This window comes from Prosopis cineraria, unplaced genomic scaffold (assembly GCF_029017545.1).
Source record: "Prosopis cineraria cultivar Desert tree isolate PC_DT_omini unplaced genomic scaffold, ASM2901754v1 PC12, whole genome shotgun sequence".
NCBI lineage: Eukaryota > Viridiplantae > Streptophyta > Magnoliopsida > Fabales > Fabaceae > Prosopis > Prosopis cineraria.
Genome location: NW_026555343.1, coordinates 35,527,628 through 35,544,472, shown reverse-complemented (window position 1 = coordinate 35,544,472; position 16,845 = coordinate 35,527,628). Strand labels below are relative to the sequence as shown.

The following is a 16,845-nucleotide window of genomic DNA, read 5'->3' as shown; positions in this document are numbered from 1 at the left end:
GTGCAAATTGAATTATTTATAAAGGCTTCAGAGAAAGTAACTTGACCGGTAAACAAAATTGGACATATTTTCATATTGCCCCACCAAAGTAGAAGGTCTAGTCCTTCAAAATCAGATGTCATTTTAATTTCCCTTTTTTAATTATTTCAAATTTCATTAATAATACTAATATTGATTATATGAATGCGTATTATGATTTGTAAAACAATATTTTGAATTGGTAATCATGTTAATGAGACTTTAATTTGAATGAAATGTTCAAAGCATTTACAATTTGTTTATGTATTCAATCTCTAAATTACGGCAATACAATAATTCAAACCATACTTACTTATTAACATTAATTTTTTTTCTTATTTTTGAGCCTTGTATCTAAAAAATAAAAAAATCATCATATTTACATATGATTTATGAATTATAAGAATAAATTATGTGACACGCATGCCAACCTCATTGTAAGGGTAAGTGTGTTGTTGGATGTTATATACATATTAGATATTTTGAGCTCACATACATACGTATATTTTGTGGGGAATGTAATTAAACTTTTAGGTTAAAAGACTTTTATGCCCCTCCTTATTAAAACAAAACAAAAAACACCAATAGATTGAAGTTATATTTACCTTTTATTTACAATTACAACTTTATAATTTACAAGTAAAAATTTTTAATTTACAAAATATATTTTGTAGTTTATAAATATTAAGCTGAAGTCATATTTTTTTTACTTGTAACAGCAACTTCACACTTTACGAATAAAAATTATTAATTTACAAATCATATTTCATATTATATAAATAATGGACTGAATTTATATTTATCATTCAATTACAATTATAACTTCACAATTTATAAATAAAAATTCTTAATTCATAAGTTACATTTAATATTTTATAAATACAAATACATATTTTTTAAAGATATAATTTAATGTATTTTAACAAGAATAATATTGTCTTTATATTTTAATTACAAATTACATTTAAGTTTCAATGAATTTAGTTATAATTTTTAAATTTTATAAAATTTATTTATAAATAAATTTATAATATAAGACCTCAGCATAATTTTTCCTTCATCTTATACTTTAAATCTGCTTCCTTTTGATGAAGAATTATTTAAAAGGCAAAAAAAAAAAAAAAAGCTGACAGTAATTAATGTATTGAATGGAGCACAGGACATGCCCACATCTGTTCAATGAACCAATAGAGATTGTACTCTTCAGCCATGATAAGATAACTATAATACTTGGCAAAATATTTAGAAACATATCCATGAGAGGTTTTTTTTAATAGTCCAAATTTACCATATAGCTGTACATTTTGCGTGATAATAATCCAACATCTAGCATCTAGAATTATTAACTAATTCATATTCAAATATTTCTATAATGTTTGATTTAGGGCCATTCGTTTCATCTTATTTTATTAACAAAACATGTATTTTTTTTAAATCTATTTGATGAGTTGGATATTTATTTAAATTTTTTAAAATAATTATTAGAATCTAAAAAAATAAAATTTTGATTATTTTAGGACCTTTTTGTTAAAAATTAAAAAATAAGTGACTTTCGGATAATTTAAAATTTTTCTAAAAAGACATTTATTTTGTAAATTTTTTATAAAAACATACCTTATCTTATATTTGTTTACAATAATAAAAAGCAATTATTAGTTAGCTATTTTAAATTTTATAATATTATTTAATTATTTTAAAATTTTATGATATCTTCATGTATCCCATTTTTTTAAAATATTCTCTCATCTACTGTATTAGATTATTTTTAAAAGCTACGCAAAATAACTTCTTGAAATAATAGCAAATATGATTTTTTTTTAGATTCTAATTATTTACAAAAGTTTAAATAAATATCATAAAAACTTACAAAATAAATTTTTAAAAAATATTTTTCATAAAATAAGCTGAACAAACGAGCCCTTAATAAGCTTTTTTGAGAAACTTTTAAAAATAATCTGATGTGATAAATAAAAAATATTTTTAAAAAATGAGATATACGAAGATATTATAAAATTTTAAAATAATTAAATAATTAATTATTTTTGTAAGACAAAAATCAAAAGGTGGCTCAATCATGCCTGAGCCAATCAAGATAGCTGAGCTGAGCTTCAAGCTTTATTTTTAAAAAATTTAATTATTCCATAATGTTATTTTATTTAATTTTTTTATGTATTATATTATTTTTTATGTTCATCGGGTTAGGGTGAAGCCCAACCCAACCTTACATGTGTACTCCCGAAGATATCATAAAATCTAAAACTAACAAATTGATATTTAGTTTTTTATTATTATAACAAAATATAAACTAATGTTCACTTTTTATAAAATCTATACAAAATAGATTTATGTTTTTTTGAATTAGAATAGGAGGCCCTAATAGTTTGATCGCTTGACATTACAAGTAAGATTGAATCCACAACCTTCCACTTACCAGGAACATATATGATAATAGGCTACAAGGCCATTGACTTTTTATAAAATTTATAAATCATTTAAAAATTACTTATTTTTTTAATATTAAACAAACAAACCTTTTTTTAACTAGAAATAAATCTAATTGAAATTGTGATTAGATAAAAATGTGAAACTAGACTGGGCTATAAGAGGGAGACCCAAAAGCTTTCTTTTCTTTTCTTTTTTTTTTTTTTTAAGAAAAACCCAAAACCTTTTCATAACATTGAAAAAGAAATTCTTAAGTTTATAAGTTACCAAAAAAATGAGGCTTCTTTCAACTTTCAATCATGTCAGACCAAATGCAAATGGCCAATTTTTTATTAAAAGTGCTTTTTAAAAAAATAGAAAAAGAAAAATCTCCAATCACTAGTTACAACCATGCATATAGATCCATTTGCAAGTGGAGAAGTGTTGAAAGAATTAGATTCTTTGTTCGGATGGTCTTTCATAACAAATTACCAATAATTACTTGGAGGAGTCACTGGTCTCAATGTTTACTTTTGTGTGATTGGTGTCAAAAGAAGTGGAAAGTGTTTTTCATATTCTTAAAGACTGTACTTATACATTTCAAGTATAGTTGAAGTTTTTTTCATTCTAGATTTAGAATTTAAGTCTTGTTTGGTTGGTTATAGAAATCTTAGCCTATGGAATGATAAGCATGTCTCAATTCCCATCTCATTCATGTTTAGTTGCTTGTAAGAGACATAAAATAGTATGTCTCAAGAATGTGAATTACTATATTTTTAAATTTAATTCCTTGTGTATCATATTTATATATTTTTCTTTATTTTTACTTTTACAAAGTAAAATTTAAATTTAAAATAAATTTTTTGAAACACGTTCACATACGTATGTGTGTAGGTACATATAAACCTTTGAAAAACTTTTGAATGTGTTCGCAGTCTTATTTAGCCCAAACAAAATGGAAAAAAAACAAGTAAATCCATTAAGACAAGAAAAAGGTGGTTGTTACCTCATTATGGTAAAGGTATTATGATCTGTATATTTTAATTTATATTTAAACAAATAATATATATACATATATATAAACTTTATTCTTACTTACTTAAATATTTTACCAAATAAATTTATAGCCATTATAATTCCATTCCCCATCATTCCATTTCTTTCCATTATCTCATTTTTTATGAACCAAACGTGATCTTAGTTCTTTTCTGCTTCTCTACCTGATTGGGTTTCTTTGAATTTAAAGAAGATTGTAGAAGTTTTTTATCTTTTGACATGACCTGATTTGGTCCTTTTGCATGGTTTTTTTACCGTAGCTTTGTATTAAAAAAAAAAAAGAATATGGGTGAAATTGTTATTATGAGAACTATAAAGAACTTTAATATATGCTATGATCCTTTGAGAATGGATAAATTGTATATACAAAGCCTTAACATGGCTTTCACCTCCATCCCAATAAGTAAAGTTAAATGTTGATGAGCAATGTCACCTAAAAATAATTTTGTGGAGGATTTGAGTTTTTCTCATATTGTGTTAGAATCTAAATTAAAGGTTTTGGTTAAAAAATTTAAAACCCTACATCAACTAATACTACTTACAGTTTGGTGTTTCTTTAAATTAGATGGGTATTAGCTTTACAATGACAAGTCAAGTGCAATATATGCCTAGGGAGAGCAATATTATTGCAGATGGCTTAGCCAAAACATGCATTAAAAAAAAAATTGAATCTTATTCCCAAGTGAAAATGGATGGTACAACATTGAAGCATGTAATTTTTTTATTTTTTTTTGGGTAATGAGTTTGTAAAGTTGACTATGCCTGACCTTGTTGGGAGTGTCCTCTGTGGTCTGGAGTCAATGTGATACGAGAGATAGAATCAATGTTAAATAAGACTATATCAATAATCAATAAATTGTGAGAAAACTCATAGGTAATACATGGCCTTAGTTTGATTCAAGAGCTTCACAGTTTCTACAACACCCTTCTATCAGGAAGTTGTTCAGAGGCAATTTTACAGTAAACTTGATATAGCTTGTTATAGAATTTATATTTTATACTGATATATTGATGATGGTATACTCAAAATAGATTTGTTAAGCCATGTTTGGTGGTAAAATTGTCCAGGCTAAAACGCAAGTACCCGACATACCTGCAAAACTTTATCAGCGATTATCCGGTGCATTTTATTCAATTCTGTCAGGTACATTTCCTTAAGAATTTGGATCTGTATGTTGAAAAAAACAGAATCAGATAATCAAAATATTTGAAACCCTGAGATATCCAAAATAATCAGCACTGTTTCACTCAGCCAAATGTTACTATATAATTTTTCCATTCAAGATGTTTACACTCAAAATCATCGTTTAAATTGCTCACCAATAAAACAGTCAAGAGGATCTTCAATACTTAATTTTTTGGATTTATTTGAATCTTGTCTGCTGCTCCTTCAAATTTCATTGAGGACATATAGATGATTAAAAAGATGTCACATTTACCTTTCCGTACAGTTCTTGGAATTCCCACAGAGAGTCTATTTGATTTTCATTAGAGCACACTTGTGTAGGTTGGGAGTGTTGCTGGGGCATAGCACGGGAGGCAAACCGTCCTGGCTGCATAAAATACATTTTCCAGGGCCTACTTGCATTTATAAAATTTATGATCTTCTTCTCATATGCAAATAGGTCCTTCCTGTAGACAGGACTAAACTCCACTCCATTAGAAAGTGCCATGTAGGATGAAACAGTCTGAAAAATTCCTTTAAAGAAACCCAGAGCTTCATGTTTATCCGACTCTGCTTGCTGCGAAAGGGAGTCTTGCTGATTGAGTGAAACAGATACAGGGTTAAAAAATGATATAACTTATAAATCAAACTAACTGGAAAGCTAGGCAAGTGAGTCAAGCCGATAAAGATGCAGAAATATATGATTATACCAATCAGTTCTAAGCACACTCATAGGAAATAACAGGCTTTCTTTAAGGAAAAAAAAAAAAAAAAACAGGCTTAGCACACATTGCAATGGATGAACAACATATATGTCACTCCAGGTTTAAGAATCATTATTCCCACCATAATATCAAGAGCAAAACTCAAAAAGGACAGTTATTCATCAGTATTGTCAACTTTTTGTTTAAAAAGAGAGAGAGAGAGAGTACGTAACATACCTGCTGAACGCCACTAGCATATCTGAGGAACATTTCAGTCAATTCTGGAAAGTGTACTTCTGTCAACATTTGGATCTGCAAGTATAAAGAGTAAGAAAATCAATACGTTTGAAACCTTGAGCTCTGCCCCACAATTAAATCTCTATCGCTGCAAGGGTAAGTCAAGGTAGCAAATCATTGAGCTTAGTGCTATAATTTAAACATGTCAGAAATGTAAAATTATACATGAAGGGAGTAGTCTCCTAGAGAAAGAGGAAAAATAAGAAAGGGGAAAGGGAAGTAGCCATATCCTATAACTAATTCCAACAGAGATGCTGAATGAAGCACAGAATAGACAGAGAACCAATGAATGTGGGAAGGCAGTGGACGAGAGCCTCGCTTATTAGGTGATGAGGGCATCCTTCCTCATAGGAGATAGGTGGATATGACAGTTCACAGTTCAAAGCAGAAGGAAAATTGCAGGTTCAGGCAACTAGACTTTCCTTTGTTGTCGAGGTGATCTCATGGGCTTGGTATCTCAAGTGGTCTGTTGCTCTTTCTTGAAGGAATGCTGGAGGAAGAAAAGTTAGATGCCATTCTCACCAAGAAAAAAAGAAAAAAAACAAGCCCTTGACGTCTGAACATGGGCCAGAGCTCTTGAATAAAGAGTATCAATGGAAGTAAGTGCCTAGAACCCAACAAAGTCATGGACTGAGCTCAAGCACAACCTTATCCAGCAATTTCATCATTCATAATGCAGTGATGCCAAAAATATGTTGACGGCATTTTGTTTGGTAAAAAAAATGTTGCTGACATTAAGGCCAGCGACTAAATACAGAAATGCTTCAGAGCATCATTATTTAAAAAGAAAATCTCAGATGAGATGTTAGCAGGCGTTTTCATAAATGGGCTAAAGGAGGAGATAAGAGCTAAGATTAGCAAGTTCAAACTCGGGGATTTCAGATGCTTGGATCCCATGCATTCACTAAAGTGCATGTATACGATGTGCTTAGATGTGTTTAGAGAGAGACACGGAAGAATAAGTTGATAATCATACGTGGTCTCTATATACAACCACATGCTCGTGTCATTGTCTCTCCGAATGCATGAATATATTAAATATAAACACTCCAATTTAGAGTTCCAAGAGCTGATGATAAGACTAAAAAGCCCATCTATTACACTGGATTCAAAAGGCACTATTACCACTATATTCTTTTCAGACCACCATATAAGTCATAGTTAACTAATTCACAGTTTATGAATAATGTTAGTTGAAACCTTAAATTTTTAAAAATACCCACATCTTTTCAATTATATCTTCATTGAATACTCTAAATAAGAGTCTCAATAATAATAATTAAAATTCAATGCATGATATTTTTTAAAGTAACAAATAAAGTAGGGTATAATTGAAAAAATAAATATAAAAATTATTCAACACCCTATATTTTGGACCAAATAAAGTTTTTAGAGAATGTCTTATATTGTGATCTGGATGGAGTAATTAGCGAGAAAAAAAAGGACAGCCTATTCCATTTGTAATTTTAACACTGTTAACTACAACAAATAAGTCTCTACGTAAAAAAAAAGAAAAAAAAAACTACAACAAATAAGTCCCTAACATACCTGCTCATATCTTTGAGCAATTATGTGGTACATTTCAATCAACTCTGGCAAGTATACCTCCTTGAACATTTGGATCTGTAACTTGAAATAAACGCAATCAGAAATTTAAAACATTTGAAACTTTGAGATCTATCTCTGCAGCAATTATATACCTCTTTCATTAACAGATCTGTCAAGTTTACAAAATCTTTGGGCTTGAAGTTAAGATCGAACACTGACATAAATGAGTTAATGGAATGTCCATAATTTTCCTCAAGGGGATCTTGAATACTACTTACTTTTGGGATCATTTTAAGTATGTTCGGCTGTTCTACAAACTTAATAGAGGAAATAATAAAAAATGGCACTCACGTATTTCTTCCGGAAATTTCCCTGAAGATATCGTATAATGCACACGAGTAAATATCACTCAAATAATTAAAATAAAATGGTATTTTTCATTAGCTAATTTAAAAGGAAAAAAAGCAGTTAAGTCTATTATAAGAAACCGATACAAAAAATATTATTTCACCAATCACAAAAATACCTTTACATGAAGCAACATAAAATATTCTCACTAAATAATTAATATATGTTAATTACGAAGTCACCCTCAAGTAACAGGCTGGAAAGTGTAATCACAGCTTTGTCGAGGGAAATAGGAATCGCCAATTTTCATTAAACATCAAGATTCATTCTTGTGACTTCTATCTTTTACTATTATAACACAAATGCACAAAATCTTGCATGCTAGTTGAATCAATAATATAGAGTGCAAAATCAAATTTCCCTAAGATTAATTGGAAAATTAAAGAATTGTATGGTTTCATGTATGGCAGTCAAATAAATAGAAACATTTTGTCGGCAAGAGAATATAAATGCATGAAGCAGCAGTGTTTGAGCTCTTTACGAACTATTTCACACCTACAAAACCTCTAGTTCAAAAGCCTTGGGGGAGAAAAAGCTCCAATAATTAAAATATGAAATAGGCTAATAATGAATTTAATGCCATAGAGTTGAACATCAAGTTTAGAGTCTTACTTTGCATTTCAACCTTCTTTGAAATTATTTTCTGCACATAATTCAACTGAAATTTGGAATATTAAGGAAATAAGTATAAGGCAATCCATATAGTGGAAACCAAAAACAAGAACCAAAACGAAAAATAGAGCTTCCCCACAACATTTTCAGCCTTATAAACTTAAACGTGTCTATACATATGTAACTTGGAAGATGATAATAACTTCATAATTTGAAATATGAGCATGCCTTACTTGTTGCACCAGCAAAAGTCTTCTGCCCAAAACTTTGACAAAATTTTTCAAGTTCTTGCAGTTCGTCTTCATCAAAATCATGATATTCCCTTATATCATTCATTCTACAAAAGCATGATATTCCCTTATACGCATACCTTTTAAAGCAACTACAGCGTCAAAGCAAAAACTAAAGTATTACAGAATGAGATTTAGACGTACATTCTTTTGACAGCTCTTCTGCGGGAGCGAGGTTGCACATCATGTCTCCAATCAGTTGTTTCCATAATCGTGCCCCGACTAGTGTTCTCCAACTATAGTTACCTATCAGATCTAACTCAGGTCCAAGAAAATAAAGCATTTAAATAAAGTCAGTCTTTACAATGAAATATATAAAAGGGGATGGTAAATGTAGATGAGTCAATGCAAAAGCAATCAACGGAAATTCTTGTTTTGCCTAGGGCTGCATGAAAGACTGGATAGGATTGAACTTTGGTCTAACCTGAAGTTTAGTCTCTTTTATGAAAAGAATTAGGTTAAGTAACCCGTAGTTTGGTCGAGTTCAGTAATAACTCAAAGATTAATAAGACCGAACTTGATTTATAGAATTGAGAGACTAGTCTTATTAGTCCAACACTTATTTAACTTTTTCCCCGTTTTACCTCTATGAGAGGCAATAATCAATTCCAACTTAATAAACTCAATTAAGATAATTAAAACATTTATAATTTCTAACAAGAAGAAAAAAATACTTCAATTATAATCCAAGTGATCCAAATTATTAAATTATTAGTTTGGGTGTGCGACTATGTAAGGAACCAAACTTATTAAATTATTATTAGTCTTAACTTATTATTGTAAATAATTAATAAATTAATTATAATCACATTAAATAAATTTAATAGAACCAAACTAGACCAAGTAGTCTAAATGCCAAATCTCCTATCTAGTCAAACTTAAAGAAACAGTTTAATCTTTTTAGTCCTGAAGGACCGAATAAAACCAGACCTTCTCGAGTTAGACTAGGTCGAACATGATTAGAGAACTTCTGTACAGCCCTAGTTTTGCCCATTGCCACAGATCCAAACTGCTTGTTTCAAATTATTATACATTTTATCTTCACATTCTAATGGCACCAATAAAATAGACTCCACACGTAAAGCAATTAACTGAAAGTAAATGACCCTGCGTGAAGGGGGAACTTACAAGAAAATTAACCTCAGCAATACAATATAAAAATGATTAAAAAAAAGAAAAAGAACTACAAAAGGCTAAGCAAGCGAAGACAAACTTTTTTTTATCCATTATAACGAGCCCTTTCACCATAAAAGGTTGTCTATTAAAATCAATGAAGATTTCATCACTTCCCCTTTCCCCCTCTTCAATCAGATGGTTAGCTGGTTTATTAGCCTCAATGATTTCAAAACGCATGCTGAGAAATTTCTTTCAAAACATACCGGCCTCTAACTACTTAGCCTGTGTTTGGATTGAGGGATTAATCGATTTTAGGGGTAAAAAAATCGATTAATCCATAATTTACCCAAACATCCACCTTTTTTCAAAATTGATTTTTTCCCAACCCTCCAAATTTCAGCTTCTCGGCGTGCTTTTGTTATAAAGTTATATGAGTAAATTACATAAAAGGTTCAGGAAAACAATCACAGAAAAGACACAAAATTTAATAAAACTAAAACAAGATTTTTTTTTCTTCTTTTTCTTCTTAATAAAATTTGAATCTTTACAAAAATTATTATAACATAATTAATTATAATTAAAATTTATCATTTAATCAATTATTTTTTATAATTTATTATGCATTCAAACCGCATTTATATTCTAAGAAGGTAAATAACCCAATACCATTCCTCCATTCAAAACGAGTATCCCAGAACAATCATTCTTTTAGAACCATCCCTTTCATGACAGAGCAATCAAATATTCAGTGAAAAGTGACTAGATCATACCTTAGACCACTCCTATGTGGGAGGAAGCTGAAGGTGAATGATCAGATGATCGAAGCGGAGAATGCAAGACGACGATGTTTCGGACTGATGGCTAGGGCAAGGGGTGAGCGGACATTCAGGAAATGATAGTAACAGAAATCATCTTCGACTAAGAATCAAAAGACGCCACGATCATCAGTTCAGAATGAAAAGAACTCATTGGTACTACTTCCAGTTTAAATAGAAGAAACTTCAACTTCACGTCTTCCCATAGTTTGCTTTGAGAAGTCAAATATGTGAGTTCCAAAACTATCATCATTTTCACTGGCTTCCTCGTCCCCAGCTATCCTACACCTACGCTTGAACTTGGTTGGATATGGGCTCGGCAGTTGGTAATTGGTAGTATTACTTGCCATGTTTCATATAGATAGTTCACGATAATAAATTCATCTTCATGATCCGGACTGTGACTTTGACGTCATGCGACACGTACGTTGACCATCTTGCCAATGTAAAAATAAGAATGAAAAAAAAAAAAATCCTCAAATGCGCCAATATTATTTGGAAGAATGACAATAATTTTTTTAAAAAAATAAAATAATAACAGATAAGTCCCACCAAATTTTTTTATAAAATAAATTATAAATATTAATTTAAATAGTTATAAATAAGAATGTAAATCGTAAATTAATTATTATATTTAAAATTTAAATATTTTATTTGTAATTAAATTTTTTAAATTTATAATTATTTAAATTGATATTTACAATTAATTTTATAAAAAAATTTGTTGAGAACCCACTCCCTCTATTAAAAAATATAAAGTATTTTTTTAGGGATTGAATAATATAAAGCATTTTTAGTCTTTTCAAGATATAATCATTATTATTTTTTTAAAGCTATCCTTATTAAATAAATTATTTTATATTTATTTTATGATAAAACATCATATTAAATAGAGGTAAATATGAAAAGATAAATTTAATTTAAAATAAATAATTACTTAATTGGGGGAAAATTCAGTCACATTTTTAAATGAATGGAGTAACAGTTATTAATTTTTTCTTTTAAAATTTAACTGTCTTTGTTCCTTATTATTTAGTTTTCTAGATTTGTATAGTATTTTTTATCTTTTACAAAATAGGATATTTGTTTTTTATGATTATTATAGAAAATGATTACTTTGATTATTGACTAAAAGACAATAAAAATGACTACCTCCTTACTATAAATTTATGATTCATAAATAAATTAGAAAATGAATATTTTCTTTTTGGAAATGACTGCTTCCTTTCCTTAAAATGACTATTTTAATTACATTTGATTAATAAACAAATTTACAAAAAAAAAGTAATTCTTTTTTATTCTGTTTTAGTTAACAACAACACCAAAGTAGTCATTTCCTATGATAGACAATGAGGCAAATGTGTCATTTTGTCAAAAATCAAAATGTTAAATAAGTCCTTGTAGATTACATAATAATTATCACATTTCTTTATATTTAATTATCATTTTTATATTTCGGGGCATTAAATATTATAAACTAAGGGCTTGTTTGATTTTATTTTTCAATTTTTATGTTCTTAAAATAATTTTGTAAGGTAGTTTCTTAAAGCAAGTTTTTAAAACAAAAAATGATAAAAAATATACTCTCTTTGTTCAAAAATACAAAATATTTTTTGAAGAGCTGGATGTTAAAAAATATAAGGCATTTTTAATCTTTCGATGTATAATCATTACCTTTTTTTTTCAAAAGTACCCCTATTGATAATAACTTTATATTTATTGTAGGATGTTTAATAGGGATAAATATAAAAATAAAGGTTTAGTTAAAAAAGTAACTACTTTATTGGAGGTGAAATTCGGTTAGAAATGCTTTATTTTTTTTTTAGAAGGAGTATATATGTTTGAATCATTATTCTGAAAAATATATTTCAAGTGGTGAAATAAAGATTGAAAAAATTATTTATTTTATTGATATAATTGTCATTAATAAAAACATGATATTTTTTTATATTTTCTTTATTTTTCAAAGTAAAAGTAAGAAAGCATAAAATATGAATATTAAGATTGTATGTGCATGCTATTGTTTCATCATATCTTTTAGATTCTCCATTATTTTAAAAATTTACCAAAATTACTTCTAAATATAAAACTAATTACTTGTGAACTTTTATTTTAATCAATACATATGTAAACCACTTAAAAAAATTAAGAAAAGACAACTAATGAAGTTATTATTATGGGTTGGAACTATTGTTAATATCAGATAGAAAAATCAAAATCTCAAGTGTCATGGATTGGAACTACTCAAATTACTATTATGAGTTGAGATTATTGTTAATCATATTCTCAAGTATAACTTTGAATTTTTTCAACTGAGATTAACAATTGTCCCAATTTATAACAGTAATTTTAATAGTATCTTTTTGTAATTTTTCAAATGAGACTTGATCAATTATTTTAATTCAAATAAGAATCACAGTCTATGATTGAAATTTCAATAATTTATGATCTCTATGGATAATTAATTATCATTTTTCCATTATTTACTTTTATTTGATAGAATATGAATCACTAGGCAGCGGTGCATACAAAAATTTCTCTCCATCCTAAGTAGTATGTACACTAGACTCGTCTGTCTCTCTCAAATATGCTTCGAGTGGCAGCTCAAAAGCAAGTTCTAGCCAAAAAGCAGTTTTAAATATTACAATGATCATAATACTTGTGTCAGAATATATTAGGAAAAATTATACTCAAGGATATGTAAAAAAAATTATCTACATATAAGAATTAATATAAAATAATTTGTTATTAAAATGAAAACATAAACTTGTTTTTTTAAATAATGACTTGTCATTAGTCTTTATTTGAGAATAACTTTTTTGACAAGTTCTTAGACATGATTTTTTCAATATATTATCTCTTATAAAACTAGATTTATTTCCCATGAAATGCACGTGATATTGTAATATTTAAAAATTAAAATTAAAATTAATTTTTTGTGTACTCAAAATATATGGTTTTTAATTTATAACAATTAAAATTTAAATAATAATTTATTCTATAGTAAAAATTGTTTTGCCCATACATATTAAAGATAAAATGATTACTTATTTTATCTTAAAATGTGTTATTTATTGGGTACATTTGTACTTTTCCGTTGATTAATATGGGAGAAAATTTTGAAATTAAGTTAGAAAATATACTTCGTACTAAGTTCCCCCTAATTTATCAAAGAAAAAAATTGTCTTCAAGAAATATTTCTAAATCTATTATTGATTATCCTGTATAAATTAAAACCCAAGCATCAATTTCTTTTTTGTAATACACTACCCTCATAATGGTAACTTTTTAATATCCATTGGGGCATTATGCATATTAAAAAATATAAATAGTTTTTTTTTTAAATTCACCTCCTGAAAATTAAAATATAATTCACTTTTTTCTTTTAGAACTTATTGGCCTATGCATCGTCCTAAGAAACACAAAATATATACTATAATAAATTCTATAATAAAATTTATGTTATAAAAATATTTATAAATTAGAATTACAGCCAAAAGTGAAAAAAAAAAAAAACACACACACACACACACTAAATAATCATTTTAAATTAAGCAAACAGCATAGTCAACATTATAGTGCTCCCTTCTTTCCTATATATAAACCACTTTTAACTATTCCCTCCATCTTTATATATAGAATAATTTTTAAAAATTTATTTTGTTTTTAAATATAACGGATGCCGTGATAATTGTGAGTAATTGGATAATTTGGCACTTATTATCTCAAGAAAGGGGAAGGAATATTAATTGTGGGCTTTAATCACCTTAATTATATTAATTGAGATATTATTAGGAGCAAAATTAAAAAATTATTGTGTTTTTTTTTTTGTTTCAACTAAGTAGCAAACTTTTATTAATATGCAAATTTAGTTAAAAATACTTTATATATAAGAATGGATGGGGTGCTTCATTGTAACGAAGGAGACATAGTTAAATAATTAGTTTTGTTGGAAAAAAATTCAAGTTACCTTTATTAAATACATTATATTTAAAAAATAATTTCTCTTTTTTATGCAGCCTTCCCCTCTATTTATTATACTAAAGGGTAAAATTAAAAAAAAAGATTCATTTTCCATGCCAAAAAACTTATCAAATAGACTATCAATTACTTATAGAATATGATTCATGTGTAAAATCAATAGTAGTACTATTTACTTTTTCTATTTAAAAATGTAAGGCATTTTTAATCGAATCTCATCTTTTAATAAAGTAGTTACCTACTTTTAAACTAACTCTATCTTTTTATATTTATCTTTACTAAACACCCTACAATAAATTTAAAATCATTATTAATAGAGGCACTTTTGAAAAAAAAGGCAATAATTACATCTCGAAAGACTAAAAATATCTTACATTTTTTAACATTTAACTCCTCAAAAAATACCATGCATTTTTGAATGGAGGGAGTATCAATTACATATATTGCATAACAAGAAAAATAACAATTAAATTAAGAGAAATTTAAGAGATGCACATGAAAAGTAAGTTTTATTTTAAAAGTTGTTATTTTATGCCCCAAACAAATGCCCTCAGGTGCCAATTAAATTAGTTTGGATTAAAAACCTAAAATAAATGAAATTCTATTTTATAAATAAATTAAAATTTAAAATTCATGTGTTACGGTGTTACGTACCAGGCATTAAAATTAAAATTTAAATAAAACCTTGTTTTATTTTAATTTTTTTTATCCATGCACATATTGAAAACATAATTAACATGGCCCATACATATTAAAAAAATTATATATCAAAAATTTGTTATTCTATGTATGTTAAAATTATAAAGAATAATTTATTATTTTAAGATGTATTATTCACTCATAAATTGAAATTAAATAATAAAAAATTTATTTTATAAATTATTTTTTAGATGTGTATTTTATTCTACAATTTATTATCTTATATTCAATCCATTCAAAAAATATAAAATATTTTTAACAAAATCTCACCCCAATAAAATAGTTACACCTTACAATACTAAAAAATTTTACATTTTTAAAAAAATACCTTATATCTTTTAACAGAGAAAATATATATAAAAAAATACGATAAACATGTGATAGGTTTTTTACCTATTATTTTTATCATAAGCCACGCACGATCTTTTAACATACAATTGTTTTGAAAAAATAAGCCAATATTCATCCCACATAAATTTATTTTATTTTCTAATTTATTACCTTGTATATTTTAAAAAAACAATTAAAAAAATATTTTATATAGAATTTGCTATTCCATATGAGTTAAAATTTAAAACAATAAAAGTTATCCATTAAATTATATAAACTTTTTTATAATTTATATAAATTAAGTATGTAATTTCACTTGTGCAAATCAACGCTCGTATATTTTTACTGAAACTCTCACGTTTATTATTTATCATTTATTTTTAATCTCACTCTTATTTTTTTTAACCATAGGTCCCACAACTATTTTTTAAATCATGGGTCCACATTTTTACAGTTTTTCAAATTTTCTTCCAACTATAAAAAAGCTAAAAGTATATGTCAACATCGTATTTTGTCCGGACATTTTTTTTAATTTTAATAATAAAAAATCAAAAAAATATAAAAAATATAAAAATAAAATTTAATCCTTTTTAGGATTATATTTTCAAAAAAAAATCTTGCTTAATTTTTTTTAAAAAAAATCTCTCTCAAATTATCCCAACCATTCAAAGATATTGGGAATCAATTTTTTGAGACTCAACTTTTTTAAATTTCTCTCCTTAAATTTTTTGTTTTTCATTTAAAAATATGTATTTTAAAACTAAACTTTTCTTTCTCTCCCTCAATCTAATTAACAAAAAAAAAGCATTAAAGAATGGCTAAAAAAAAAAGAGAGCATCAGAACACACGCGCACACACACTCTTTCGGCCATGTGCAGAAAAAGAAGAAAACAGCAGAAAAAGAGACACGAAACGCAGAGACACAAAATGTAGAAACAGCACCCACACGCGAGTAGAAAAGCACAGCAAGGAGAACCAAGCATGCACAGAGCGCGCGCACACATGCAGACGTGACAGAACAAGAAGAAAAGAAGCAAAGCCCAGACGCAGCAGAGAAAGAAAGTAAAAGGAAGCACATAAACATACAGCCACACAGAAAAACGTAGAAAGAGATTAGACGCATGCATGCACAGTAAAACAGAGCAGAAGGAGTAGCAAGCAACCAGCATACGTACATACACTTTCAGCCAGCAGAAAAAGGAAATAGAACCAGAAATGCGGCATGCAGAGCAATAAAGGGAGGAGAAAACTGAAAACAAAAGAAGGGGAGCACAGGAGAGACTAAAAAGGAAAAAAAGAGACTGGGATGGAGGAGGAAGAGAGGAGACTTTCTGCCATAAATAAAAACAGAGAGAACCGAGAGGGGACGAGGACAGCAGACGAAA

General features: G+C 27.6%; 1 protein-coding gene across 2 annotated transcripts; it reads right to left on the bottom strand.

Annotated features, from left to right (window-relative positions):
- Positions 1-4,544: 4,544 nt before the first annotated feature.
- LOC129287970 (uncharacterized) lies at positions 4,545-6,063 on the bottom strand. 2 transcript variants are annotated; one of them, XM_054924269.1, is made up of 4 exons: positions 5,945-6,063; positions 5,602-5,676; positions 4,935-5,255; positions 4,545-4,663 (listed from the first exon to the last, which is right to left on the bottom strand). In XM_054924269.1, the coding sequence occupies exons 2-4, from the start codon at positions 5,668-5,670 to the stop codon at positions 4,565-4,567; spliced, it is 489 nt and encodes a 162-aa protein (XP_054780244.1). In that variant the 5' UTR covers positions 5,671-5,676; positions 5,945-6,063; the 3' UTR covers positions 4,545-4,564. The 2 variants fall into 2 exon arrangements, with proteins under 2 accessions (XP_054780244.1, XP_054780245.1); XM_054924270.1 differs by lacking the exon at positions 5,945-6,063 and having other exon boundaries at positions 5,602-5,802.
- Positions 6,064-16,845: the final 10,782 nt, after the last annotated feature.

Coding starts and splice junctions, on each gene's coding strand:
- LOC129287970 (XM_054924269.1), bottom strand. CDS start 5,670: ATGTTGACAGAAGTACACTTTCCAGAATTGACTGAAATGTTCCTCAGA. Junction 5,256..5,601: donor ATGCTAGTGGCGTTCAGCAG/GTATGTTACGTA, acceptor TCACTCAATCAG/CAAGACTCCCTTTCGCAGCA. Junction 4,664..4,934: donor TCCAAGAACTGTACGGAAAG/GTAAATGTGACA, acceptor TTCAACATACAG/ATCCAAATTCTTAAGGAAAT.